This window comes from Diorhabda carinulata, chromosome 10 (genome assembly GCF_026250575.1).
Source record: "Diorhabda carinulata isolate Delta chromosome 10, icDioCari1.1, whole genome shotgun sequence".
Taxonomy (NCBI): domain Eukaryota; kingdom Metazoa; phylum Arthropoda; class Insecta; order Coleoptera; family Chrysomelidae; genus Diorhabda; species Diorhabda carinulata.
Genome location: NC_079469.1, coordinates 14,551,692 through 14,579,363, shown reverse-complemented (window position 1 = coordinate 14,579,363; position 27,672 = coordinate 14,551,692). Strand labels below are relative to the sequence as shown.

Sequence of the window (27,672 nt, the reverse complement as noted above, 5' to 3'; positions counted from 1 at the left end):
ACAGATGAATAAAGTATTATTTAAGTCATTTGGAATAATAAATGTGGCATTACCAGTTGTCCGACATATAGTATAGTATTTTTTAAACCATTTAAAGTAATAAATGTATGATATAAAATCAGTGACATATATTATTCTATTTTTAACGAGATTTTCTAAAAAAATTCTTCCTTCTGCACTGTTTTCAAGACAGGTGTGTTTCAAGATCTAATACAGTAACTATAAAAACATTATCAATAAGTATATTTATTAAACTATTGAACAATTCCTAAATTCTTTCAAAAACAATATTGTTATAGACAACATTTTACGTAATTAATTATGTTTATTAGTTTATATGAATTGCTTTTACATTACCCGCGTTGTATATATTATCAAGCTTGGTTCGACGTATAGCAATCAGCGACAATAATCACTTAGATCAGTAGTAGTTTTCGAATACGAACCAATCAAAAGTAAGCATATAGGTAGAAGATGACTCCCTAATTACGTATGAAGCCATACTTTTAAAATCGATGACTGTACCGACAGTTGAATGGTACCAAAACAAATCAAGCCCTGCTGTACCAAACCTACTTCTCCTACTCCTGAAGAAGAAGCAATACTGTAAATTCGTGTTAAACGCGATGCTGCTTGTTGTGATTTCAGTGATAAAAATATTGATAAGAAACTGATATTAATGTTTATCAACAGAATTTGTGTAAATAAATATCACAATAGACGCTGATAAGAAAAATAATTACCAGGTAAGTTTGATTTGATTATGCATTGGTAGGGCATCTCAGGGCGTGTACACCTTTAAAATATATTCACTTGACACGGTTTCTCGTGTAATTTTTTTTGTATATAATCTAACTTTGATAATACAAAAAATTTTTTAAAAAAATTTCTAAATATTTATCGAAATTAATGATTCAATCATCATGAGTCACTTAACTAATTTATTAACACCTTTCGTTTTAACAAGTTTGAATTTGAATTTGTTTGAAAAAAAAGTTTATTATCATTATTACCTGAAATAGTAAATAGTTTATTTTAAGAATGGGGTTAGGGTGCTATAAATAGTTTCCATATAAAAAGGGAAGACGTAAAATGTAAGATAAACTTGAATAAAAGTGGAAACGCCCCAAAGATTTCGTATAACTATTTTTTTTATAACCGATTTTGATACTTAAAAGTGAAAATTTCGTTATTGTTTGAGACAAATATTTTTAGATCGGTTCAAAAAACCGAAAAATGTATTTATAAGTACGGAAGCGTAATTTGAAAAACATTTAAATATAGAAAAGCGTTAATGACTTCGTTTGACGAGTTTTACGAGTTCTTACATCGATTATATCAGTTTTTTCTTAGGAATCGGATAAATAATTAATTTTTTGAAAAAATTTTCGAATAACTACGAGTTCTTTAAGTCAATTCAGTTTTTCCTTAGGGATCGGGAAGAAAAATGAACTATAAACATTCCCTGATACTTCTAGTCATAGTTTACCACGTTAACACACAGGAAATAAGCGTCCTCGATAATCCTTACACCCGTTACGATGGTGTAGGATCATCTACGACTAATAGATATGGAGACATAAATCCATACACCCAGGATCCTTACGGGTCGAATAATAACAAGGATAATTCAGATCCTTATGGAAATCGAGGACAAAGCGACGTTTATGGTGGAAGGAGTGGAGAAAACAACCCCTACGGGGGAGGAAATTGGAGGAACAATGCATTTGATTCAGGAAGAAGACCTTTCGATGCTCACACTACGCTAATCCAGGAAGCGTAAGAAGAATTGTTGGTTACTATACACAACGTCTATTTATTTGTTAATTTTTTTCAGGACGTACTTTATAGTTGCTTCTAAAATGGTCAGACCGGGTCAATTATATAGAGTGTCCGTTACAGTACTAAAGGAAACTCAGCCTTTGACCGTTAGGGCTTCTATTCAAAGGAACGGAGTGGAAATGTCTTCAGATCATAAGAAAGTGAAGGAGGGTATTCCAGAAACTCTTTTAATGAGGGTAAATAGGAGTTAAGGGTGTTTTAGGGTTGTTTTTTTGGATAATTTTATTATTTTTAGGTACCGACAACGAGCGCCCAAGGTGAATATAAGTTGAGGGTCGAGGGATTATATGATAACGTTTTGGGTGGTGCTCAGTTTATCAACGAGACGATTTTGACGTTTTCCCAACGTTCCATGACAATTTTTATACAGTTGGACAAACCGGTTTATATGCAGGGAGAAACTGGTAAGAAGTATTGTTGATTTGATAAATTTTTTGTGGTTTTTAGGGGTATTATTAACTGGTTCGATGTTTTTTTGTGAAAAAAAATAATCTTGTATAAGCTATAAGTACATAAAACGTGCAGTAGTTCAAATAAACCAGTGAAGATCTGATATAAAGGATCAAAATAGAAATACTGGAAACTGGAACCGAAACACTAGAAACTGGATTCAAAACAATGGAAATTGCATCAGAAACACTGGAATTTGGAACTGAAACAATGGAAACTGGAACCAAAAACACTGGAAACTGAAAAAGAAACACTAGAAGCTGGAATCGATACAATTCAAACTAGAATAGAAATACTGGAAATTGGAACTGGAATCAAAACACTGGAAAATGAAATTGAAACCTAAACATTGGAAACTGGAACCGAAACACTTGAAACTGGCACCTATACATTGGAAACGGAAACAGGAATCGAAACAATCGAATCTGGAACCAAAACACTGGAATCTGAAACCAAAAGAATGGAAACTGGAACCAAAACAATGGAAACAGGAAATGAAACACTGGATATTAGAAACGGAACTTAAACACTGGAAAATGAAAATGAGACAATGGAAACTGGAACCAAAACACTGAACACTGAAATTGAAACACTGGAAACTGAATCTTGAGGATTTTGGATCGGTTCGTCAAAGAAAATGATAATATTAGTAGTTCAAATGTCCCATTGAGAATAACTATTAAAAAACAAAGAAAAATCCCAAAAAAATAGAACAAAAAGACATCTACCTAGTATATATAATGATTATAGTAGTAGTTCAAATGTTCCATTGACAATAATTAGTAAAAAACAAGAAAAAAATCGCTAAAAAATAGAACAAAAAGATATCTACCTTGTATATATAATGATTATAGTAGTAGTTCAAATGTCCCATTTACAATATACTAGAAAACGGCAAAGGAAATTGTAAAAAAAGTGATGTTATATATATATATATATATATATATATATATATATATATATATATACATTCATAATACTAGTAGTTCAAATATTCCATTGAGAGTAAAAAGTAAAAAACAAAGAAAAATCACAAAAAAGGCGAAGGAAATCGTAGAAGAGATTAAAAGAACGTCGGCTTTGTATACATAATGATAATAGTAGGGAAGCTATAGTAGTTCAAATGTAACTTATTAAAACCGATGAAATTATTAAACAACGCGAAAAGAAAATTTGATATCTACAAATTGTGTAAATATGAAGAGCTGGGGAAGAATAGGAAATAGTAGTTCAAATGACTCAGTGATGTTACAATATATAGGATACAGTGAAAAGTAGATATTCAATATGTGTTGACTGTGCATATTCAAACGGCCTATATATAGATTAAGGATCGAAATGCACCAATAGTAGTTCAAATGTACCGGTATATATTATATAAATAAAAACAAGAAATGAAACACTGTAAATCGTCTTTTTGGAACTCATAATTAAATAATGAGGCAAAAATTGATCATGAATCAATATAAATATAATAGTAGTTCAAATGACCCACTGAAAACTCATGGAAAGTTTTAACGCCAAGCAGAAAAAAATTGACTTCTGCAAATTATATGAATATAAAAAGCTGAAGGAAAACAAGACATGGTAGTTCAAACGAACCGATTAAGACTAAATATAGAAGGAAACAAAAAAGAGGAAATGAAACACTGTAAATGATGTTTTTGGGACTCATAACTAATTAATAAAACAAAAAAATAAACATAATAGTAGTTCAAATGACCTACTAAAAAGTGACTGTAGGAAAGAACATCCTAAGTAGTTCAAATGAACTGATTTATACTAAAAATAGAAGTAAATATAATAAAAGAGGTATTAAATCACAGCAAATATATATTTTTATCTAATTTGCTATATAGGGCGTATTAAAAAAATGTATAATAATGAATTATACGAGGTGGAATCAATAATTTTAAGTTTTTTAATTTAATTTTTAGTACATTTTCGTTCGATACCCATAAATACTGAATTGAAGGCATTCGACGATGCCCTCGACGTCTATATGCTAGATCCCAACGGTTACATAATGAAAAGATGGTTATCTAGACAATCGAATTTAGGTACGGTCAGTTTGAACTACCAATTATCAGACCAACCGGTATACGGAGAATGGAAAATTCGAGTCATAGCCCAAGGACAAGTAGAAGAATCGACATTCCTGGTAGAAGAATACTACCAAACGAGATTTGAGGTTAGAAACTCGCTTTCCCAGTAACAATTTCACCATTTAAATCTATTTCAGGTGAACGTAACTATGCCCGGTTTCTTCCTAAACACCGAACCGTACATCCACGGTATAGTCATGGCGAATTACACCAGCGGGGCACCGGTAAACGGTAATCTAACCCTAAAAGCGACGGTTAGATACATAAAACCAGTAGAACCCAACCAAAGGGGCACAACCAACCAAAACCAGTACCAGTACGACCCAAACAAACCGTATGATATCAATAATCAACCTTATGAACCAATATATGATAATTATTACAAAAATCGACCCATAGTGGAGAAATATTTCACTTTCAAAGAAGAACTACCATTCTGGATAAAAAATACGGTTAATTACTATGAACCAGTACCGACATTAAAAACGGTAAGTAAATAATCACTTAGATCGATTATTTTCGATTCTAATTCGTTTTTTTTTCAGTTCAGGGGTGTGTACGAGTTCCACTACCCTATAAGTGATCTAATGTCATACGTAAATACCTTGGACGGTATAGAAATCCTCATAACCGCCACAGTGGGGGATAGATTCCTGGATGAAGTTATTGAAGGGTACTCGACCGCGAGGATATTCAATTCCAGTATAAAATTATCGTTTTTGGGAGGATCTCCGCAAGTTTTTAAACCTGGTATGCCCATAACTGCCTACCTGGTGGCTTCCCATTATGACGGATCCCCTTTGAGTGAGGAAGTGTTGAGTAATAGTGTGGTGGAGGTGATGGGGAGTGTCGATGTGCGCGGGGGGGCTAGGAGGGACGTTCCCCAACGTAATTTGTATCAATCTGATAGTGATCCAGGTGTGTGGGTGTACAAAATGGATCTTAAGAGGGAGTTGGGTGTAAGCGGACCCAAGGCATACGAGGAACTCAGTCAGTTAAGTGAGTAGAGTGCTATTTGTGCTACTTTACCATTTTTTTTAGTAGTAGGAATGTTTGAGCTACCAGATCTTTTACTTGGGTCGTCATATGTGGAAATTTGATTTACATTTTCTCTAGTTTTGTGTTTTTTAACATTATTTTGTCTTTATTAGTGCTCATTGTCATGTTCCTGATTGGTTATTTGTACTACTTGGTATTCATTATGTTCATAGTTTTCTATCCTCATGTCATTTGAACTACCACATCATCTATTTTGGTATTCATTATGTCCAAGGTCCGAATTTGCTGTTCATTTTTTCCAAATTAGATTCATTTGCTACTAATTGAAAGGTTCCTGATTGGTTATTTGAACTACTTCATGTTGTTCTTTATTTTTACATATTCAGTAAATCAAATGTATTTGAATCTTTATTCCTCTATCATAGTTTTGTATCCTCTTGTCATTTGAACTACCACATCATCTATTTTGGTATTTATTATGTCCAAGGTACGAATTTTCTGTTCATTTTTTTCAAATTAGATTCATTTACCACTAATTGAAATGTTCCTGATTGGTTATTTGAACTACTTCATGTTGTTCTCCATTTTTACATATTCAAAAAGTCAAATGTATTTGAATCTTTGTTCCTATATCATAGTTTTGTATCCTCTTGTTATTTGAACTACCACATCATATATTTTAATATTCATTATGTCCAAGGTCCGAATTTGCTGTTCATTTTTTCCAAATTAGATTCATTTGCTACTAATTGAAAGGTTCCTGATTGGTTATTTGAACTACTTCATGTTGTTCTTTATTTTTACATATTCAGTAAATCAAATGTATTTGAATCTTTATTCCTCTATCATAGTTTTGTATCCTCTTGTCATTTGAACTACCACATCATCTATTTTGGTATTTATTATGTCCAAGGTACGAATTTTCTGTTCATTTTTTTCAAATTAGATTCATTTACCACTAATTGAAATGTTCCTGATTGGTTATTTGAACTACTTCATGTTGTTCTCCATTTTTACATATTCAAAAAGTCAAATGTATTTGAATCTTTGTTCCTATATCATAGTTTTGTATCCTCTTGTTATTTGAACTACCACATCATATATTTTAATATTCATTATGTCCAAGGTCCGAATTTGCTGTTCATTTTTTCCAAATTAGATTCATTTGCCGCTAATTGAAATATTCCTGATTGGTTATTTGAACTACTTCATGTTGTTCTCCATTTTTACATATTCAGTAAATCAAATGTATTTGAATATTTGTTCCTGTATCATAGTTTTGGTATCTTCTTGTCATTTGAACTACCACATCATATATTTTGGTATTCATTATGTCCAAGGTCTGAATTTCTTATTCATTTTTTTCAAATTAGATTCATTTGCCGCTAATTGAAATGTTACTGATTGGTTATTTGAACTACTTCATGTTGTTTTCCATTTTTACATATTCAAAAAGTCAAATGTATATGAATTTTTGTTCCTGTATTTTTTTTCTCTTGAGAACATTCAACTACTACATGCTTTGCATATTCACAGCCTTCAAACTTCTCTATTATTTTGTAACTGGTTGTCATTGGGTTATTTGACCCACTGCATCATATATCACTTTCCTTTTCTATTATCTTTGGATAATTTGAACTCTTATATCATTTTTTCATAAATATTAGCTGAATATCGACTTCTTACTCAATCCCGTACAATTGGTTACTTTTTTGGTGTTTTCTAGCGATTCATTTGAACTATTTTGTCTTGTACAACTACTATAAGCCAAATTTTCTCTTCCGATAGCTTTATCCTCCAAATACTGAAGTTTACCTTTGGTACATTTGAACTACCAGATGTTTCTCATGTTTATACAGTCTTCAATCTTTTCTATTATTTTGTAACTGGTTCTCATTGGGTTATATGCATCATATTTTCTTCTACATTTCACATTCTTCCTCTTTTATATTTTTGAAATAAGTCATTTCCACTTTTCAGGCGCTGTAAGAATTCAAGCTACGTTCAAAAATGGTTACACAGGTGACAGGGCCAATGCGGAATTACTTTTACTAGCCCATTACAGCCATAACGACCAACACATCAAAGTTATAACCAGCACGATCGATCCGAGAGTGAGTCAAACAAAAAAATTTCGAATTCCGAATATTCTAAAATTCCTTTTTTGACATATTTAGGTCGGGGAGTACATAATATTCCACATAAGGAGCAACTATTACATCGAAAAGTACAGCTACCTCATAATATCCAAAGGAATCGTCCTGGTAACAGGAGACCAAGACATGGGCGACTACGTCAGTACCATGGCGCTAGCTTTGAGCGCCGAAATGGCACCCGTAGCCACCATAGTCGTATGGCACGTCGGCCATAACGGCGATCTAACCGTAGACAGTTTAACCTTCCCCGTAAACGGAATCAGCAGAAATAAGGTAGAAAATTCTTTAGAAACCTTCCGTTTCCGGTGCTACTAATTTTTTTATCCGTTTTCCATTTCCAGTTCAAAGTTTTCATCAACAACAAAAAAGCCAGGACGGGACATAAAGTAGAAGTGGCCATATACGGAGAACCGGGCTCCTACGTAGGACTATCCGGCATAGACAAAGCGTTTTATACCATGCAAGCCGGAAACGAACTCACCTACGCCAAAGTCATATCCAAAATGTCGACCTTCGACGAACAAACCAACGGTACCCACAAACACAACTGGTTCTCCCACGAAGGTAACCAAAAAACAAAAAAATCCACCTTCGCCCCTCCGTAACTATCATTTTTATAGGTTACCCCGACGAGATTATCAACTTCCCGAGCGGCACCTTCGGAATCGACGCCAATAGGACATTCGAGTTCGCGGGCTTGGTGGTATTCAGCGATTTCGCTTTACCGAGACGACCGAGCTACTGCAACGCCACCCAGGGATACGGGGAATGCTTGAACGGACAGTGTTACCGTTTGGCGAAGAGATGCGACTTTTATAGGGATTGCGAAGACGGTACCGACGAATCCGGTTGCCGGTACGACAACGGTACCGAACTGCAAACGTTCAGGAAATTCCGTTTCAATAGGGTGCAGCGCCAATACGAGAACGTTTGGGTATGGAAGGACGTTAATATCGGTCCTCACGGTAGATATATCTTCAATGTACCAGTACCGGTTCGACCCGTACATTGGATGGTGTCCGCCTTCTCCATGAGCCCTTCCTTGGGCTTCGGGATGATTCAGAAACCTATCGAGGTCAGTTTTAATCGAAAGTGTCCCTTCCAAACCTTCTGTGTCCCATTCGAAAACTTCTGTACCCCTTCGAAACCTTCTGCTTTCCATTATAAATCTTCTGTGCCCCTCGAAACTTTCCATTTCCTTTCCAAATCTTCTGAGCCCCCTCGAAACTTTCCATTTCCTTTCCAAATCTTCTGTTTACCATTCAAAACCTTCTTTGCCCCTTCTAAACCTTCTATTTCCCTTCAAAACCTTTCTATTTTCCTTCAAAACCCTCTGTGCCCCTTTTAAATCTTCTATTTATTCGATTTTTTTTCTATTTTTAGTACGTGGGGGTGTTACCGTTCTTCATAAACGTCGAAATGCCCAATACTTGTATGCAGGGTGAGCAGGTCGGGGTGAGAGTAACTGTTTTTAATTATATGACGGAAGATTTGGAGGCTACGGTCGTTTTGAACGGTTCCCCCGATTATAAATTCGTTCACGTCGAAGAGAACGGTATAGTTAGGGCTTATAATCCGAGGACGTCCTTCGGGGAGCATCAATTTTTCATATTTATAAAGGTAAGTATGGGAATTTTTTTTTTTCGGCGGAATGGAATCGCTAATAAATTGGTGTCCAATAAATAGCTATATAGTAATCAAAATTGGACTTATCGTGTAACAGGAGTGGATTTTATATCAATACATCAAGATTCATGGAGAATAAATGATATTAGGTCACCAATAAGGATGTAGTGGTAGGATTTAGTCCAATAAATAGCAATATAGCAACGAGAATGGACTTATTAAGTAGCAGGAGTGGATTTTATAAAACTACAGTAAAATTAATGGAGAATGAACGTTAATAGGTCACCAATAAGGACGTAGTAGCAAGATTTAGTCCAATAAATAGCAACATAGCGATGGAAATAGTATAATTATATAGTAGGAACATTATATAATTATGAAGCGAGATTTTTATCCAATAGAAACTCGAAAGAAGGAAAATTAGTGATGATAGACCACCAATAAGGGTGTAGTGGCATGATTTAGTCCAATAAATAGCAATATAGCAATGGAAATAGTATAATTATATAGTAGGAACATTATATAATTATGAAGCGAGATTTTTATCCAATAGAAACTCGAAAGAAGGAAAATTAGTGATTATAAACCACCAATAAGGATGTAGTGGCATGATTTAGTCCAATAAATAGCAATATAGCAATGGAAATAGTATAAATATATAGCATGAACATAATATAACGATGAAGCGAGATTTTTATGCAAAAGAAACTCGGAAGAAGGAAAATTAGTGATTATAAACCACCAATAAGGGTGCAGTGGCATGATTTAGTCCAATAAATAGCAACATAGCGATGGAAATAGTATAATTATATAGTAGGAACATTATATAACGATGAAGCGAGATTTTTATGGAATAGAAACTCGAAAGAAGGAAAATTAGTGATTATAAACCACCAATAAGGGTGCAGTGGCATGATTTAGTCCAATAAATAGCAACATAGCGATGGAAATAGTATAATTATATAGTAGGAACATTATATAACGATGAAGCGAGATTTTTATGGAATAGAAACTCGAAAGAAGGAAAATTAGTGATTATAAACCACCAATAAGGGTCAAGTGGCATTATTTAGTCCAATAAATAGCGATATAGCAATGGAAATAGTATAAATATATAGCATGAACATAATATAACGATGAAGCGAGATTTTTATGCAAAAGAAACTCGGAAGAAGGAAAATTAGTGATTATAAACCACCAATAAGGGTGCAGTGGCATGATTTAGTCCAATAAATAGCAACATAGCGATGGAAATAGTATAATTATATAGTAGGAACATTATATAACGATGAAGCGAGATTTTTATGCAAAAGAAACTCGGAAGAAGGAAAATTAGTGATTATAAACCACCAATAAGGGTGCAGTGGCATGATTTAGTCCAATAAATAGCAACATAGCGATGGAAATAGTATAATTATATAGCATTAACATAATATAACGTAGAAGCGAGATTTTTATGCAATAGAAACTCGAAAGAAGGAAAATTAGTGATTATAAACCACCAATAAGGGTCAAGTGGCATTATTTAGTCCAATAAATAGCGATATAGCAATGGAAATAGTATAAATATATAGCATGAACATAATATAACGATGAAGCGAGATTTTTATGCAAAAGAAACTCGGAAGAAGGAAAATTAGTGATTATAAACAACCAATAAGGGTGCAGTGGCATGATTTAGTCCAATAAATAGCAACATAGCGATGGAAATAGTATAATTATATAGTAGGAACATTATATAACGATGAAGCGAGATTTTTATGGAATAGAAACTCGAAAGAAGGAAAATTAGTGATTATAAACCACCAATAAGGGTGCAGTGGCATGATTTAGTCCAATAAATAGCAACATAGCGATGGAAATAGTATAATTATATAGTAGGAACATTATATAACGATGAAGCGAGATTTTTATGCAAAAGAAACTCGGAAGAAGGAAAATTAGTGATTATAACCACCAATAAGGGTGCAGTGGCATGATTTAGTCCAATAAATAGCAACATAGCGATGGAAATAGTATAATTATATAGTAGGAACATTATATAACGATGAAGCGAGATTTTTATGCAAAAGAAACTCGGAAGAAGGAAAATTAGTGATTATAAACCACCAATAAGGGTGCAGTGGCATGATTTAGTCCAATAAATAGCAACATAGCGATGGAAATAGTATAATTATATAGCATTAACATAATATAACGTAGAAGCGAGATTTTTATGCAATAGAAACTTGAAATAAGGAAAATTAGTGATTATAAACCACCAATAAGGGTGCAGTGACATGATTTAGTCCAATAAATAGCAACATAGCAATGAAATTGGACTAAATATCGTCAAGTACCACAAATTACAGGACCTTACTCGATAATTCCAACGATCGGTGATGATTTCAATTGTTATCAGTCGAATTTGAAATAATCCTTGATTTGAATTGATTTTTGAAGTAGCGTCTATTGACTTTCAGGCCCAAGACGCCGTCGTCGTTTACATACCGATAGTACCGACTAGATTAGGCGATATTTACGTCACCATTCACGCTTCCGCCCTAATAGGCAAGGACCAGATCACGAGGAAGCTTCACGTCGAAGTGAGTCTCCGAATTGTCGGACGTTTTATCGTTTTTTATTTAAATAATTTTCGTTTCAGTCGGACGGTTTACCGCAGTACCGCCACCAGTCGATGTTGCTCGATTTGAGTAACAGGGCGTACGCCTTCCAATACATGCACGTCAATATAACGGAAACGCCCATAATTCCGTACGAGTACGACAGGTACTACGTGTACGGCTCGAATAAGGCGAGGATTTCGATTGTGGGGGACGTGGTGGGGGCGGTGTTTCCTACTATGCCAGTAAATGCTACTTCGTTGTTGAATTTGCCGATGGTGAGTGTGACGTTTGGTTTTTGGGGGATAAATTTGTTTTTTATTCGAAATTTATGCGGTTTTTTGTTTGAAATTTTGATTTATGGTTTTTTTTTTTTCGAAAAATTGTATTTTTATATGAAAAAGAAACGAGCTATTTTTGATATTTAAATTTTTGATTATTGCAAATTGTACATTTTATCTATGGTCACTGTTTTGATTTTTGAAAATTGTACTTTTTACGCTTTATTCAATCTTTTTTATGAATGATTGAAAAAAATTTGGTTTTCGATCGAAATTTATGGGGTTTTTATGAATTTTTGAGCGATTTTTACTGTTTTGATTTTTGAAAATTATGCTTTTTATCCTTTATTCAGTTTTTTTTTCACGAAGGATTGAAAAAAATTTTGTTTTTGATCGAAATTTATGGGTTTTTTATGAATTTTTGATTTTTTTTTGAAAAATGAGCGTTTTTTGTGTTTTGATTTTTGAAAATTGTACTTTTTACGCTTTATTCAATCTTTTTTATGAATGATTGAAAAAAATTTGGTTTTCGATCGAAATTTATGGGGTTTTTATAAATTTTTAATTTTTTTTTGAAAAATGAGCGTTTTTTGTGTTTTGATTTTTGAAAATTGTACTTTTTACGCTTTATTCAATCTTTTTTATGAATGATTGTAAAAAATTTGGTTTTCGATCGAAATTTATGGGGTTTTTATGAATTTTTGATATTTTTTGAAAAATGAGCGATTTTTACTGTTTTGATTTTTGAAAATTATGCTTTATATCCTTTATTCAGTTTTTTTTTCATGAAGGATTGAAAAAAATTTGGTTTTTGATCGATTTGTTTTTTTTTTCGAGAAATTTTCATATTTGTGAAAAATTGTATTTTTCAAAAACCAAATGATTTTTGATTTTTCATGTATTTATTTTGAAAATTTTTGATATTTTTTGTAATATCTTCATTTTTCTGAACAATTTTAATTTTTTTTAAGAACAAACGATTTTTGGTATTCCAAATTTTTTATTTTCAGAAATTGTACGCTTTATCTATGGCCGGTATTTTTTTCCATTTTTTCATTAATGAATTATTACGAAATTTATGTTTTTCTTTTTTGAAAAACTTGAATATTTTTGAAACAACAAGCGATTTTTGGTATTTGAATCGACAAAAAACAATTTGTAATTGCAAATAATCGATTTTTCGAATTATATACGAGGTAAATGATAAAATTATTTCAGGATTGCGGCGAACAAAACATCTTTTCATTCGCCGTCAACATGTACACCCTCCTATACATGAGATACACCCAAATAAGAAACAGAACCCTAACCCGCGACGCTTTCCACTACATGAACATCGGCTACCAACGCCAATTATCCTTCATGAAACCCGACGGTTCGTTCAGCACCTTCAGAAGCGATTGGTAAGTAAACATCCATCGGAAACCCCTTCGGAAAGTGGTAAAAATTAATTTTTCAGGAACCAATCGGTATCATCGGTGTGGTTAACGGCCTACTGCGCTCGGATATTCCAAGAAGCCAGTTTCTACGAATGGGAAAACTACATCTACATCGACCCAATGGTGATATCGAAATCCGTCGAATGGCTACTATCCCACCAAAGCGAATCCGGAGCTTTCTGGGAAGAAGACTGGCTACCGGATAGAAAATACAATTCGACGTTGAACAACGACCAAGATCCCATCAGATACAGAAACATCACGTTGACGGCCCACGTGTTAATCACTTTGGAAGCCGTTAAGGACCTAACAAGTCATCTGAGTTCGAAAGTGGCAATAGCGGCGAGGAAAGCGATCCATTGGTTGGACAGGAACATGGAGTTGATACAGAAACGAGGAAACGCCTTCGAAGTGGCTATCGTAGCTTACGCCTTGATGAAGAACAAAGCCGCCAACGCGGAAACCGCTTTCATCGAATTATCCAGCAGGAGGATATCCGAAGGGGGGTTGCTGTATTGGGCTAGGAAACCGGTGCCGCAACCGCCTTACAAAATCGAAAACCAGAAACCGTTCCTTCTACCCCGGTTGCCGTACGAATACGATTCGGAAAATATCGAAGCCACCGCCTACGGTTTGATGGTGTACGTCGCCAGGAACGAGCAGGAAGTCCTCGTCGACAACATCGTCAGGTGGTTGAACACCCAGAGGTTAACGGACGGCGGTTGGGCCTCCACCATGGATACCGCTAACGCCATGAAGGCTCTCATCGAATATACATCGGCGCAACGTATCAGGGATATTTCCAGTTTGTCGGTTACCGTCGAAGCTACCGCTCTACCGGGCGAGACCAAAGTTTTGTACGTTAACGATTTGAATTGGTCGAATTTGCAATTTATCGATATACCGAACGCTTGGGGTACGGTCAAAGTCCAGGCTAAAGGTACCGGTTACGCGATATTGCAGATGTCGGTGCAGTACAACGTCGATATCGGGAGGTTTCAAACCAAACCGCCCATTAGGGCTTTCGATCTTCGTACCAAGCAGTATTTTTACGGAAGGAATCAGTCGCACATCACGTTTTTCAGTTGTCAGAGGTGAGTTTCTCTTTTTTTGGTTGTACAAATTCCCCAACTGGCTCTTGGTTTGGTGCAAACGACCGATTTGTTCGCCCGATTTGGTTCCTTTGGATTTTTAACGCGGAAAATATTGAATTATGGATGTTCGAATAGTGATTGAGTGTAAATTTGATTTTTGTTTGTTGCAAAAGTTGGTAATGTCCTCGTGAACAAGTTTCTTACCGAAACAATGAACAAAGGACCATTCTATTCACCTGATATGGCTCATGTTGGCCTTTCTGTCTTCTCGAAGCTAGAACATCTTCCAAAACGCTCTTCTGGATTAACAAAGCGAAGATTTGGCTTCCTGTAGCTGTCAAAGGTTAAAATGTCGTTGCGAACGAGTTTCCTGTCATAAAAATGAACAAACGACCACTTTATTCATCTGATATGGACCTTTTTGATTTTCGGGAACTGAAATATCCTCCAAAACTTTGAAATATGAGTGCTTCAGTGTAGATTTGATATATTTCAGCTGTCAAAGGTGAAAACGTCATTGTGAACAAGTTTCTTTTCAAAAAAATGAACAAACCACCGTCGTTCTCATCTGATATAACTCCCGTTGACCTTTTTGTTTTTCAAAAACTCCAATTGAATTGAAAACTTTCATTTACACTGTTACCAAGTGTAGATTTCACTTATTTTAGTTGTCAAAGATGAATATGTCGTTGTGAACGAGTTTTCTGTCAAAAAAATGAACAAACGACCACTTTTTTCACGTGATATGGCTCCCATTGACCTTTTTGTCTTTCAGTAACTGAAATATCCTCCAAAACTTTAAAATATGAGTGCTTGAGTGTAGATATGGCTTCCTGTAGCTGTCCAAGATGAATATGTCGTTATGAACGAGTTTTCTGTCAAAAAAATGAACAAACGACCACTTTTTTCACGTGATATGGCTCCCATTGACCTTTTTGTCTTTCAGTAACTGAAATATCCTCCAAAACTTTAAAATATGAGTGCTTGAGTGTAGATATGGCTTCCTGTAGCTGTCCAAGATGAATATGTCGTTATGAACGAGTTTTCTGTCAAAAAAATGAACAAACGACCACTTTTTTCACGTGATATGGCTCCCATTGACCTTTTTGTCTTTCAGTAACTGAAATATCCTCCAAAACTTAAAAATATGAGTGCTTGAGTGTAGATATGGCTTCCTGTAGCTGTCCAAGATGAATATGTCGTTATGAACGAGTTTTCTGTCAAAAAAATGAACAAACGACCACTTTTTTCACGTGATATGGCTCCCATTGACCTTTTTGTCTTTCAGTAACTGAAATATCCTCCAAAACTTAAAAATATGAGTGCTTGAGTGTAGATATGGCTTCCTGTAGCTGTCCAAGATGAATATGTCGTTATGAACGAGTTTTCTGTCAAAAAAATGAACAAACGACCACTTTTTTCACGTGATATGGCTCCCATTGACCTTTTTGTCTTTCAGTAACTGAAATATCCTCCAAAACTTAAAAATATGAGTGCTTGAGTGTAGATATGGCTTCCTGTAGCTGTCCAAGATGAATATGTCGTTATGAACGAGTTTTCTGTCAAAAAAATGAACAAACGACCACTTTTTTCACGTGATATGGCTCCCATTGACCTTTTTGTCTTTCAGTAACTCAAATATCCTCCAAAACTTAAAAATATGAGTGCTTGAGTGTAGATATGGCTTCCTGTAGCTGTCCAAGATGAATATGTCGTTATGAACGAGTTTTCTGTCAAAAAAATGAACAAACGACCACTTTTTTCACGTGATATGGCTCCCATTGACCTTTTTGTCTTTCAGTAACTGAAATATCCTCCAAAACTTTAAAATATGAGTGCTTGAGTGTAGATATGGCTTCCTGTAGCTGTCCAAGATGAATATGTCGTTATGAACGAGTTTTCTGTCAAAAAAATGAACAAACGACCACTTTTTTCACGTGATATGGCTCCCATTGACCTTTTTGTCTTTCAGTAACTGAAATATCCTCCAAAACTTTAAAATATGAGTGCTTGAGTGTAGATTTGGCTTCCTGTAGCTGTCAAAGATGAATATGTCGTTGTGAACGAGTTTCCTGTCATAAAAATGAACAAACGACCACTTTTTTCACGTGATATGGCTCCCATTGACCTTTTTGTCTTTCAGTAACTCAAATATCCTCCAAAACTTTAAAATATGAGTGCTTTAGTTGCGATTGAGTGTAGTTTTGATGTATTTCCGATGTCAAAAGTGAAAACGTCATTGTGAACGAGTTTCTTGTCAAAAAAATGAACAAACCACCGGCGCTTTCACCTGATATGGCTTCTATTGACTATTACCTCTTACCTAAACTCGAATTGTCCAAAAAAATTTCTATTGCACTGTTCTCAAGTGTAAATTTGACTTTTTTCAGTTACTAATGGTGAAAATGTCTTTGTTAACGAGTTACTTGTCAAATAAAATCGATAAAATCCTTTGTATTCATCTGATAGGATTCGTATTAACCCATTTCTCCTTCCATAAATCAAATTATCACCAAATCTTTAATTTATAGACGTTTTGACTTTAATCGAAGTCAATTTTGACATATTCTAGCTGTCAAAGTGGAATATTTCATTATAAACGATTTATCTGTCAAAAAACATCGATAAACGACCATTGTATTCGCATGATTCGACTCCTTTTGACACATTTTTCTTTTCGTAAGCCAAATCACTACCTAAAATTTATTTTATAGACATTTGAGCTATAATCCAGATGGAATTTGACGTATTCTAGCTGTCAAACAACCATTGTATTTACCCGATACGATTCATGTCGACTTTTTTCTTTTACCAAAAGTAAATTACGTCATCAACTGTCGGAATACAATTGACGTTTACCGAATGCGAAGTTTCCTAACCTCAATTTATACAGTACGTCCTCGTTTCCAACGATTAATTTCTATTTAGATGGAACAATATGAACGAATCGGAGAGATCCGGTATGGCCGTATTGGACGTAACCGTCCCGACTGGTTACATCGTTCAACAACAAGATCTAGACGCCTATGTTCTATCGTCCAGAGTGAAAAATTTGCAGAGGGCAAGATTTTTCGAAAGAAAAGTCATTTTCTACTTTGATTACGTAAGTATCCATAACCATAGATAAATAATTCTTTTTCTTCTTCTTTGTGGTGATGGGCTCAATCCTTAGACTATCCACCCAGGCTGAAGATAAATAATTAGTTATAGTCGATTTTTATTTAAAAAAAAAAGAAGAAGAAATTTGAAGTTTCGTCGATAAATGAAAGGGAAATTGATAAAACGAAATCTTCTTCTTTTTTCTTATATGAATTTTCATTGAAAGTTTATTCTTCTTTTTTTCATTCGATAGATTGAACTATGTTTTATTCTTCTTCTTTTCTATACCAAGTTTCCTTGACGGTTTCTTCCTTTTTTTTTTATTTGATGGACAGAACACTAGTTTCCATTCTTCTTATTTTTTATTCGATAGATTGATTGCAGTTTATTCTTCTTCTTTTACCATTTGATGAATCCAGTCTTCTTCTTTTTGATTCGATACATTGAAATGCACTTTGTCTGTTTTTTTTTTTTATTTCACACATTGAATTGCAGTTGATTCTTCTTTTTTTTTCATTTTTCATTTGGAGTTTCGTCGAGTTATTCTTCTTCTTTCATTAGATACATTGAATTACATTTTATTTTATTTTTGATTCCACAGATTTCATTCTTCTTTTTTAGTTTTATCGACAGTTTATTCTTCTTCTTTTCTTTATTCGATGTTTTATTGACAGTTTATTCTTCTTTTTTTTCATTTAATAGTTTGATCTACAGTATATTCTTCTTCTTTTCTTTAATAGATGTTTTATCGACACTATATTCTTCTTCTTTTTCATTTAATAGTTTGATCTACAGTATATTCTTCTTCTTTTCTTTATTCGATGTTTTATTGACAGTTTTTTCTTCTTCTTTTTCATTTAATAGTTTGATCTACAGTTTCTTCTTCTTCTTTTCTTTAATCTATGTTTTATTGACAGTTTATTCTTCTTCTTTTCTTTAATCGATGTTTTATCGACACTATATTCTTCTTCTTTTTCATTTATTCGATGTTTTATTGACAGTTTTTCTTCTTCTTTTCTTTAATCTATGTTTTATTGACAGTTTATTGTTCTTCTTTTCTTTAATCGATGTTTTATCGACACTATATTCTTCTTCTTTTCTTTATTCGATGTTTTATTGACAGTTTGTTCTTCTTTTTCATGTAATAATTTGATCTACAGTTTATTCTTCTTCTTTTCTTTAATCTATGTTTTATTGACAGTTTATTCTTCTTCTTTTCTTTAATCGATGTTTTATCTACAGTTTATTCTTCTTCTTTTTCATGTAATAATTTGATCTACAGTTTATTATTATTCTTTTCTTTAATCTATGTTGTATTGACAGTTTATTCTTCTTCTTTTCTTTAATCGATGTTTTATCTACAGTTTATTCTTCTTCTTTTCTTTAATCTATGTTTTATTGACAGTTTATTCTTCTTCTTTTTCATATAGCTCGATAACCAAGAAACGTGCGTAAACTTCACCGTAGAAAGATGGCATCCGGTGGCGAACATGTCGAGATATTTACCCATAAGGGTGTACGATTATTACGCCCCCGGTAAGTTTATACCCCACCGCATTTCGAATCGAATTTTTTTTATAATAAGATTTGAATTTTTTTTTGTTACAGAACGTTTCAACGAAACAATCTTCGACGCTCTATCTTCTTACGTCTTGGACATTTGCCAAGTTTGCGGCAGCAGTCAATGTCCTTATTGCGAAATATACAATTCGGCGGAATTCGTCCGAATTTCGCGATTTTTCATAACATTCACAGTATTAATGACAATAACGAATCTCTTTGTTTGAAATTTTCCTTTTTTTTTTTGTAAAATTGTAAATAGTTTTCACGAAATTTTAGTGCCTACCCAAAAAAAATCATATCATACCTAAAATACATTTTTTCTAGTACAAATCCATCGGCAGCATTTTAAATTTGTTCGTACCCTCGTATATACCGACCTCCGTTATAATACTATATCGAATCGAGGGGCAAAAAACGTGGCAACGTCGCGATTTTTGTATAAAACCGACAAACGATTAAAGTGCAAATGAACTACTCGCGAATACGAGGGGTGTACCGTTTTAAATCGTTACATTATACACAGGTGTTATTTAGTTGGTTTTTTGTGGGGTAAATATAGAAGGTTGGTGTCTTTTAGTATCTACCCCCCAAAAAAATTCACATAATAACCTAAAATACATTTTTTCTAGTACAAATCCGTCGGCAGCATTTTAAATTTGTTCGTACCCTCGTATATACCGACCTCCGTTATAATACTATATCGAATCGAGGGGGGTTAAAACGTGGCAACGTCGCGATTTTTGTATAAAACCGACAAACGATTAAGGTGCAAATGAACTACTCGCGTATACGAGGGGTGTACCGTTTTAAATCGTTAAATTATTTATTTGGATAAATATGGAGGCTTCGTATATTTCGGGGGTGATTAATGCTGTTTTTTAGTCTTGAAAATACCGTCCATTAGTCATTACTAATTAATTTAGTGTTTTAGGTTGTAGGGGTTTATCGAGTTTGGGAAAATTTGATATTCGTATACGAAAATGAAATTTATAGACGAAAATTTCATTTAGATATTAAATTTCGATACGATTTTGATTTTTATATGGTTTTTTAGGTTGTAGGTTTTTTATATTTTGATTTAATATAAAATTTTGTTAATTTGAGCCTTTGAACGTTTTTTATCCTTTCTTAATTTGAAAATTTGTTTATTATGATCCTTTACGAAAGTTTCCTTTCCTTGGTCATTTGAACTACTGATGTTTTTCTTTGTTTTCGTTCTCTAATGATCATAAATACAATTTCCTCGTCTAAATTTATCCATTATTGGATAAAAACATGTCCTAGACGTTTCCAAGCTTTGAATTTTTGAGATATAACTGTTTTTCGCAATTTTTTTCAATTTCTTTTGTTTCCGTGTGATTTTTTGCAATCTTTGTTGGACAAAAATACGTCTTGGACGTTCCCAAGCTTTAGATTTTTGAGCTAGCACTGTTTTCCTCGCATAATTCCACAATTTTCCTCAATTTCTTCCATTTTGTGGCATTTTCACCTCCCCTCTAATTCCGATCTAGTTCTTCTCCATCCTTTCATTCACAAACCCATATCCCCAAAAGTACCACCTCCATTTTTATGAGGTACAGTACCAAACAAAGCAAAAAAAAACAAAACGATTTCAATTTTTATTCACAATAAACAAAAAAATACAAAAATAACAAAAAAACTTCATATTAAACGTTCAAAATATTTGTTTTTTCACATTTATTTATGTATCGGTAGAAAAGAGAACATTTGAATCTCCCCCCTATAGCATAACATCCTCAATTATTCTCGATTTAAATTATATATAAAAAAATTTGTACATGGTGTTAATTTTTTTAAATAAATCATCAAAACCAACTCGTATATTTTAATTATCCCCCGAAAAATATTCCTCCCGAACATGTCATCAACAAAAACATTTCAAAAAAATTTTCCCCATCATTTACTCAACAAAAATACCCCAAAAAATTCTCCCATCATTTCTCCTACAATGAGAACAGTTATCCAAAGAAAAATACCACTAAAACGATTCTCCCCATTATTTATCCAACGATAACACCCCTAGAACGATTCTCCCCATCATTTCTCCAACAAAAACAGCACAAAGAAAATTCTCCCCATTATTTATCCAAAGAAAAACAACCCTAAAACGATTCTCCTCTTTATTTATCCAACGAAAACGCCCTTACAACCATTCTCCATAGCATTTCTTCAACAAAAACAGCAAGAGAAAATTCTCCCCATTATTTATCCAGTGAGAACGCCTCTAAAACGATTCTCCCCATCATTTATCCAACGAAAACACCCCTAAAAAGATTCTCCCCATCATTTTTCCAATAAAAACATCTTATAAATCTTCTCCATTTCATCATTGACGAAGTTGGGTACAAAGGGCACTTCCACAATTCGTTTGAACCCCTCCTCCAACGCCGGTACCTCGAAATTCTTCTTCAACGTGTTGAGTACCATCTCATTGACGGGTTCGTGAATTTCATCCGTCAATTCCCTGAATTTCAAATTGTGTTTACAATGTTGATAAGAAGTCCCCATAACTACACAAAAACAATGCACTTTGAACTTCTCAGCGACCTCCAAGTACCGTTTCCTGCTCTCCCTATCCACGTTCGTGTTATCCACCGCGCAGTTCTTCTTGTCCTTCAATGATTCCTCCAGGAGTTTGACGCACTTCTGCCAGGAACCTAGGGTATCTCGATTTATGTGGACGTAGCCCTTGGGGATGAGAAACGTCTTGCAGAAGTGACTTTTCCCCGAACCCGGACCCCCTACTAACAGAATCACATTGGGGGAGTCGAAATTCAAGTCGAAAACTGTGGCGGTATCACTCTGTATACTTCTCGGATCGAAATCAGGCATTCGGAAGGGTGCTGGTTTGGTTTTCATGAAATACTCCTCGGGGGTGTAGAATTTCAAACCGATATTCAAAGCGAACAATCTATCGGCGTTTGAATGATCTTTAGGTTTCTTCGGAGACCAATTTTTCTCCCTCCCAGCGGCGTCTCCAACGTAAAACGATTCTTTTAAATCGACATCGATTTTATCGTTTTTTTCTTGTACCAACTTATCCCACATCCCCGGTATCGGTTTTCTGTATTTGGTTTTACCTAAAGCGACGAATATTTGTACAGGAATCGATAATTTCTTGACCAAATTTTCCATTTTCGTTTTGAAATTTTTTATTTTGGTCGTATCTTTACCGATACCTGCTTGGTTGGTGAAAAAGGTTATTTTGTACCCTCCCTCGTATAAAATTTGTAATTTTTGAGGTATATCATTATAATTCAGTACCCAATCGTCGAAATCTTTCGGAAATTTAGCACCGGATTTGGTTTTTATGATGGTACCGTCGATGTCGAACGCGGCTATTTTTTGACGACCCTGTATATGTTGTGGGGTGTAAATTAGTAATCCTTTATTATCGATGATTTCCCATTTATCGCTTTCTTTGGTTTCGAAGTCTAATTTTTGTTTTTTGGTTACGTGTTCGTGTTTTTTCGTATCGGGGCAATCGAAATTTATTTCGAAAAAATGGGCCCCCAAACGAAATTCCACCACGTGTCCGGGTCCTAATGTGTAAGTTTTACCTTTAACGATCGCGTACCCGTCCACTCCCGATATCGCTTTTCCTATCGGTTTGATTTTCACCGTGCAATTCTCCAAATCGGCCAAACATTCGATTTGTTGTTTCGAGACGAATTTGTCTTCGATTTTCGTTTCAACGCTGCGTCCCAGTGTTGTTTTCACGTTGTGAGGCAAATAAATTTTCACGTTGTTGTTCTTGTTGAAGAAATAACATTTTCTGGACGACATACTTTTACACTACATCGAATTTTCAAAACAAAACCACACAAATCACGTAACGATCATTCGGCACATTGACATAACCTAAATCTGCTTCTTTTTTACCAAAAGTGTGTATACGAGGACCTTTCAAAGATTTTCTAGTTCGAATGATTTCATTTACTTCCAATTCATTAGGCATATCGGTTTATCAACATCATTCTGCTTCTTTTTCACCAAAATTATGTATACGAGGGTCGTTCTAAGATTTTCTAGTAAAAACGTAAGGGAATCGAGGTGTATGGGAAAAATGAAACTTCTTTTTTACAATTTTTATTTTTTTTCTCGTTAAGTTTATCCAAAATCGGAATGTAAAATTAATAAACACACAATTATACGAGTAGAAGTGTTTCAATTAGAATTTTCTTTGTATTTTCGAAATATTGGTATACGTTCGAATAAAGCGTACAGTATATTTCCAGGTATTCGTTGATGATCATTGATGAGATCTTCGATGGCAGTTGCGACCTGAAAGTTAACCGGAAATCGTCATTTCCGTAATATATCATCGATAGAAAATGTCGTAACACCCCTGTATTTTCAATACGACAAAGGAGCTTTTATATTTGATTCGAAAATAGTAAAAAATTGATATTTTTTATCGATAAAAAAAGTAGCGAGAGGAAAATCGAAAATAAGATAAAAAAAAGTTAAGTTACACTGAAAAAAATATTTTTGTCGTGGTTTATACGTACCAGCGCCATTTTTAGTCCTACTTTTCGTTACAAACGACGAAAAAAATGGTACGTGTTTGAATATATATACGAAGTACGATGAATTAATAGTAAATATGTATACAAAAAAAAACTAAATCATTTTTCTCACGATTTTTACGTTCAGGCGCCATTTTTTGTACAACTTTGTTACTGATATCAAATATGAACGAAATAAAAACGGAACGTGAATTAATATGATACGAGATGCGCTCAAATAATCGTGAAAATGAAAAATTACACTGAAAAAGAGGGTTTTTCACTCGGTTTCTACATAAATACGCCATTTTTAGTCCAACTTTCATGCTACTGTCAATTATAAACAAAAAAAACAGGAAATGTAGATTAATATGATACGAAGTACGCTCAAATAGTAATCAAACCGAAAAATTACATTAAAAAAAAACGTTTTTTCTTTATATTTATACATAAAAACGCCATTTTTAGTCCAACTTTGTTAATTATAAACGACGTAACGTGAATTAATACAAGGGACGTTCAAATAGTAGTAAAACAGAAAAATTACATCGAAAAAAATGTTTTCTTGTCGATTTCTAAGTATAGTCGCCATTTTTAGTCCAACTTTGATACTATTGTCTATTATAAACGAGAAAACGTGGATCAATATGATACGAGGTACGATAAAATAGTAATAAAACAGAAAATTTAAACAGAAAAAGATTTCTTCCCTCGATTTCTGCGTTCAGACGCCATTTTTAGTCCAATTTGGATAATACAGACAATTTTGAACGAAAACTCGACGAAACGACAATTTATATAATACGAGGTACGAGGTAAAGCAGAAAAATTACACCGAAAAAACGATTTTCTTGTCGATTTCCATGTACAGACGCCATTTTTAGTCCACGTTTAGTTTCAAGAAGTATTGAAACTCGAATTAATATATACGAGGTACGATCAATTGATTAAAAAAAACTACACGTTTAAAAAAATCTAAATTACACTGAAAACACGGTTTTCTCATCGATTTTCGCGTTCAGGCGCCATTTTTAGTCCAATTTCGATATTACAGTTCATTATGAATGAAAAAACGACGAAATGTCAATCAATATGATATGAGGTACGCTCAATTAGTGTAAAACAGAAAAATTACACTGAAAAAACTGTTTTCTCATCGATTTTCGCGTTCAGACGCCATTTTTAGTCCAATTTCGATATTACAGTTCATTATGAATGAAAAAACGACGAAATGTCAATCAATATGATATGAGGTACGCTCAATTAGTGTAAAACAGAAAAATTACACTGAAAAAACTGTTTTCTCATCGATTTTCGCGTTCAGACGCCATTTTTAGTCCAATTTCGATATTACAGTCCATTAAGAATGAAAAAACGATGAAATGTCAATCAATATGATACGAGGTACGCTCGAATAGTTGTAAAATAGAAAAATTACACTGAAAAAACTGTTTTCTCATCGATTTCTTCGTGCCAGCGCCATTTTTAGTCCGATTCCAATCCCACTTTCAGTCACGAACGAAAAAAAACGACAAAACACAAACAAAAATCGAAAAATTCTACTCACTTTACACTGCAATTCCTCGGGCGTCAAGTTTTTGTCGTACGGAATGGGTTTTCCCAAATGGGTGACCATCTTAACGGGAAACCCCCCATAAACAGGCGCCAAAGGCAATTTAAATAAAGCGTATATACGAAGAAACAACCTCTTCCCGAAACTCACAGTTCTAAAAGCCTCTCTCAAATTTTCCGTAAACATCGGTATAATAGGCTGAAAAAAAATGTCAAAATTACACTAAAAAAACAAAAAAATTCCACGTAATCCTCACAACTTTGGCTTCCAGAGCGACTTTCGCGAACCCCAAACGACGTTTCCACATCAAATTGTAATTGTGGCTGAACTGGGCTTCGTACACCCCCCCTGGGGATATCGCCAATAAATTTCCCTCTTTTAACACGTTCGCGCACGTTTGGACCGTACCCGGTATAACTTTCATACAATCCGCGATTATACTGAAACCTAAAACGAAATTTTTATAAAAAAAAAATTGAAAAAAAAAAAAAATTCGATAATTTTATTGATAAAAACGTTTTACCTGGTACCTTGAACAAAAAATGATCGGCCACCGTATGCACCAATCGATTTTTATTAAATATTATTTTTACTAAAAAATAATAAATATCGACCGGTATAGCTCCGTGATAATATATTATCAAAGCCGGTCCTGTATCCGGTATATTTTCCAATCCCTTCACCTCGTAACCTAAATTTGAACAAAAAAAAAATAAATTATCGTACACCCTTCGTAATATATATATTCAATAATACCGTGCCAAATCCACCCGTGAGCGTCCCAAAGGGCCCCCACCGATTTCCTAGCGGCTTCCCATTTATCGCCAGTACGTAAAGTTGTTTTTATATTCGTCCAATGTAACTTATAAATATAGAGCAAAAAAGCGCTTAAATAGAGCAATAGAGCAATCACAGCTGGTAAAAGAAACGTAATTATCAACGGCCCTAATACCCATGTCAACCACAACGAATAATCTATATCTATATAAACAACTGTAATAGAAAAAAAAAATTTAAATCGAAAAATGTGTTGAAATAAATACGTACTTATGAAAATTCCAAGTAAAATGAAAAAATTTTGTACCAGATACATAATTATGGACAAAAAAATGATATCCTTTTGTTTTAACATAAAAAACGACTAAATAAATTCCACTAAGCAAAAAAATTATGTTTATACTGCATTTTAATAAATACGACAGAGTCGTACTTAAATTTACGTAAATAAAAAAAATCAGTACCTCTATATATTATTAATTTCTGTCTAATATAATCGTATTTTTTCATATTATTACCTTTTTTTAACCACACTATTTATATCGTGGTAAATTTGACGCCATCTTGTACTAATGGCCACATTGGCGGGAAAAATTTGTATGTATTAAAGTATAATACGCCCCTGTTTAAATCGAATTAAAAAAAAATACAAATGCAAGTCCTCGTAATTTAATTAATATTAAGTTAATGATTTTTTTAATGTATTTTTTGTGTAAAACAAGACAAGAAAAAAGGATTTATTATTTCATATAAAAAGCTTTTTTTCAAAATTCTATTTACCTTCTAATTTAATTAATCGCATTCTTCGAGTTTTACCACGAGTTTCACCACAATTATAAACTAGACGTTATTCATTCTTATCAAAATAGGAAGTGAATAGAAATTTTATTAGATTTGATATGATATAAAAATAAAAATAATTTTAATACGAAACTTACCTATTGAATCTCTTATAAATTCACTACATTCCTGAATCAAGTCCATATTTATCTCATATTCACTTTAAATAAATATAAATATACGAATTTTAAGTACTACAGACATTTTTTTTTATAAATAAACGAGTTTTTACTTAAATTCCATAATCACTATAATTTTAATTACGTAAAATCTAATCTTATTATCATTTGTAATTATCAAAATTTTAATGGTTTAATTCAAGGTAAACAACAGTTAAGAAATTATTCTAATATTGTACGTCATCCATACAGTTTAGAAAAAGATACATTAGCATCGAAGTACATATGTAAAACGAAGATAATTAAAAGTTCAAGGATCCAATTTATAATTGACATCTGTCATAATTGTTAATAAAAAAATCAACTTCAATATTATCTATCTCTTTTTATTACACATTATATAGTATATTACTCTTATAATGATGGTGTTTTATTCTTCAATCTCTTTCTATACAGCGTATATTACACACAATTCGATATATTAAGATGTTTTAATGATGATTTATTTTGATTTCAAGTTTGTTTCATCAAATCAAATCAATTATATCTTATTTTTCATGAAACGGATCTAGAATCA

The 27,672-nt window shown here is 33.5% G+C and overlaps 3 protein-coding genes across 5 annotated transcripts; 1 reads left to right on the top strand and 2 right to left on the bottom strand.

Annotated features, from left to right (window-relative positions):
- The first annotated feature begins 519 nt into the window (after positions 1-519).
- LOC130898440 (CD109 antigen) lies at positions 520-21,093 on the top strand. The gene is made up of 19 exons (XM_057807757.1): positions 520-746; positions 1,433-1,779; positions 1,838-2,018; positions 2,078-2,246; positions 4,230-4,483; positions 4,535-4,885; positions 4,943-5,396; positions 7,377-7,510; positions 7,574-7,825; positions 7,894-8,116; positions 8,173-8,627; positions 8,936-9,172; positions 11,641-11,763; positions 11,823-12,059; positions 13,281-13,465; positions 13,522-14,595; positions 17,524-17,698; positions 19,125-19,230; positions 19,303-21,093. The coding sequence occupies exons 2-19, from the start codon at positions 1,448-1,450 to the stop codon at positions 19,479-19,481; spliced, it is 5,121 nt and encodes a 1,706-aa protein (XP_057663740.1). The 5' UTR covers positions 520-746; positions 1,433-1,447; the 3' UTR covers positions 19,482-21,093.
- Positions 20,864-27,399, bottom strand: LOC130898441 (transmembrane protein 68). Of its 3 annotated transcripts, none has more exons than XM_057807758.1 (6): positions 27,075-27,331; positions 26,116-26,352; positions 25,883-26,050; positions 25,616-25,806; positions 25,354-25,557; positions 20,864-23,562 (listed from the first exon to the last, which is right to left on the bottom strand). In XM_057807758.1, the coding sequence occupies exons 1-6, from the start codon at positions 27,118-27,120 to the stop codon at positions 23,446-23,448; spliced, it is 963 nt and encodes a 320-aa protein (XP_057663741.1). In that variant the 5' UTR covers positions 27,121-27,331; the 3' UTR covers positions 20,864-23,445. The 3 variants fall into 3 exon arrangements, with proteins under 3 accessions (XP_057663741.1, XP_057663742.1, XP_057663743.1); XM_057807759.1 differs by having other exon boundaries at positions 23,352-23,562; positions 26,407-27,399; XM_057807760.1 differs by lacking the exon at positions 27,075-27,331 and adding an exon at positions 26,917-26,998 and having other exon boundaries at positions 23,352-23,562.
- On the bottom strand, positions 21,562-23,064 carry LOC130898920 (uncharacterized protein F21D5.5). Its single transcript, XM_057808519.1, has one exon. The coding sequence runs from the start codon at positions 23,062-23,064 to the stop codon at positions 21,562-21,564; it is 1,503 nt and encodes a 500-aa protein (XP_057664502.1).
- Positions 27,400-27,672: the final 273 nt, after the last annotated feature.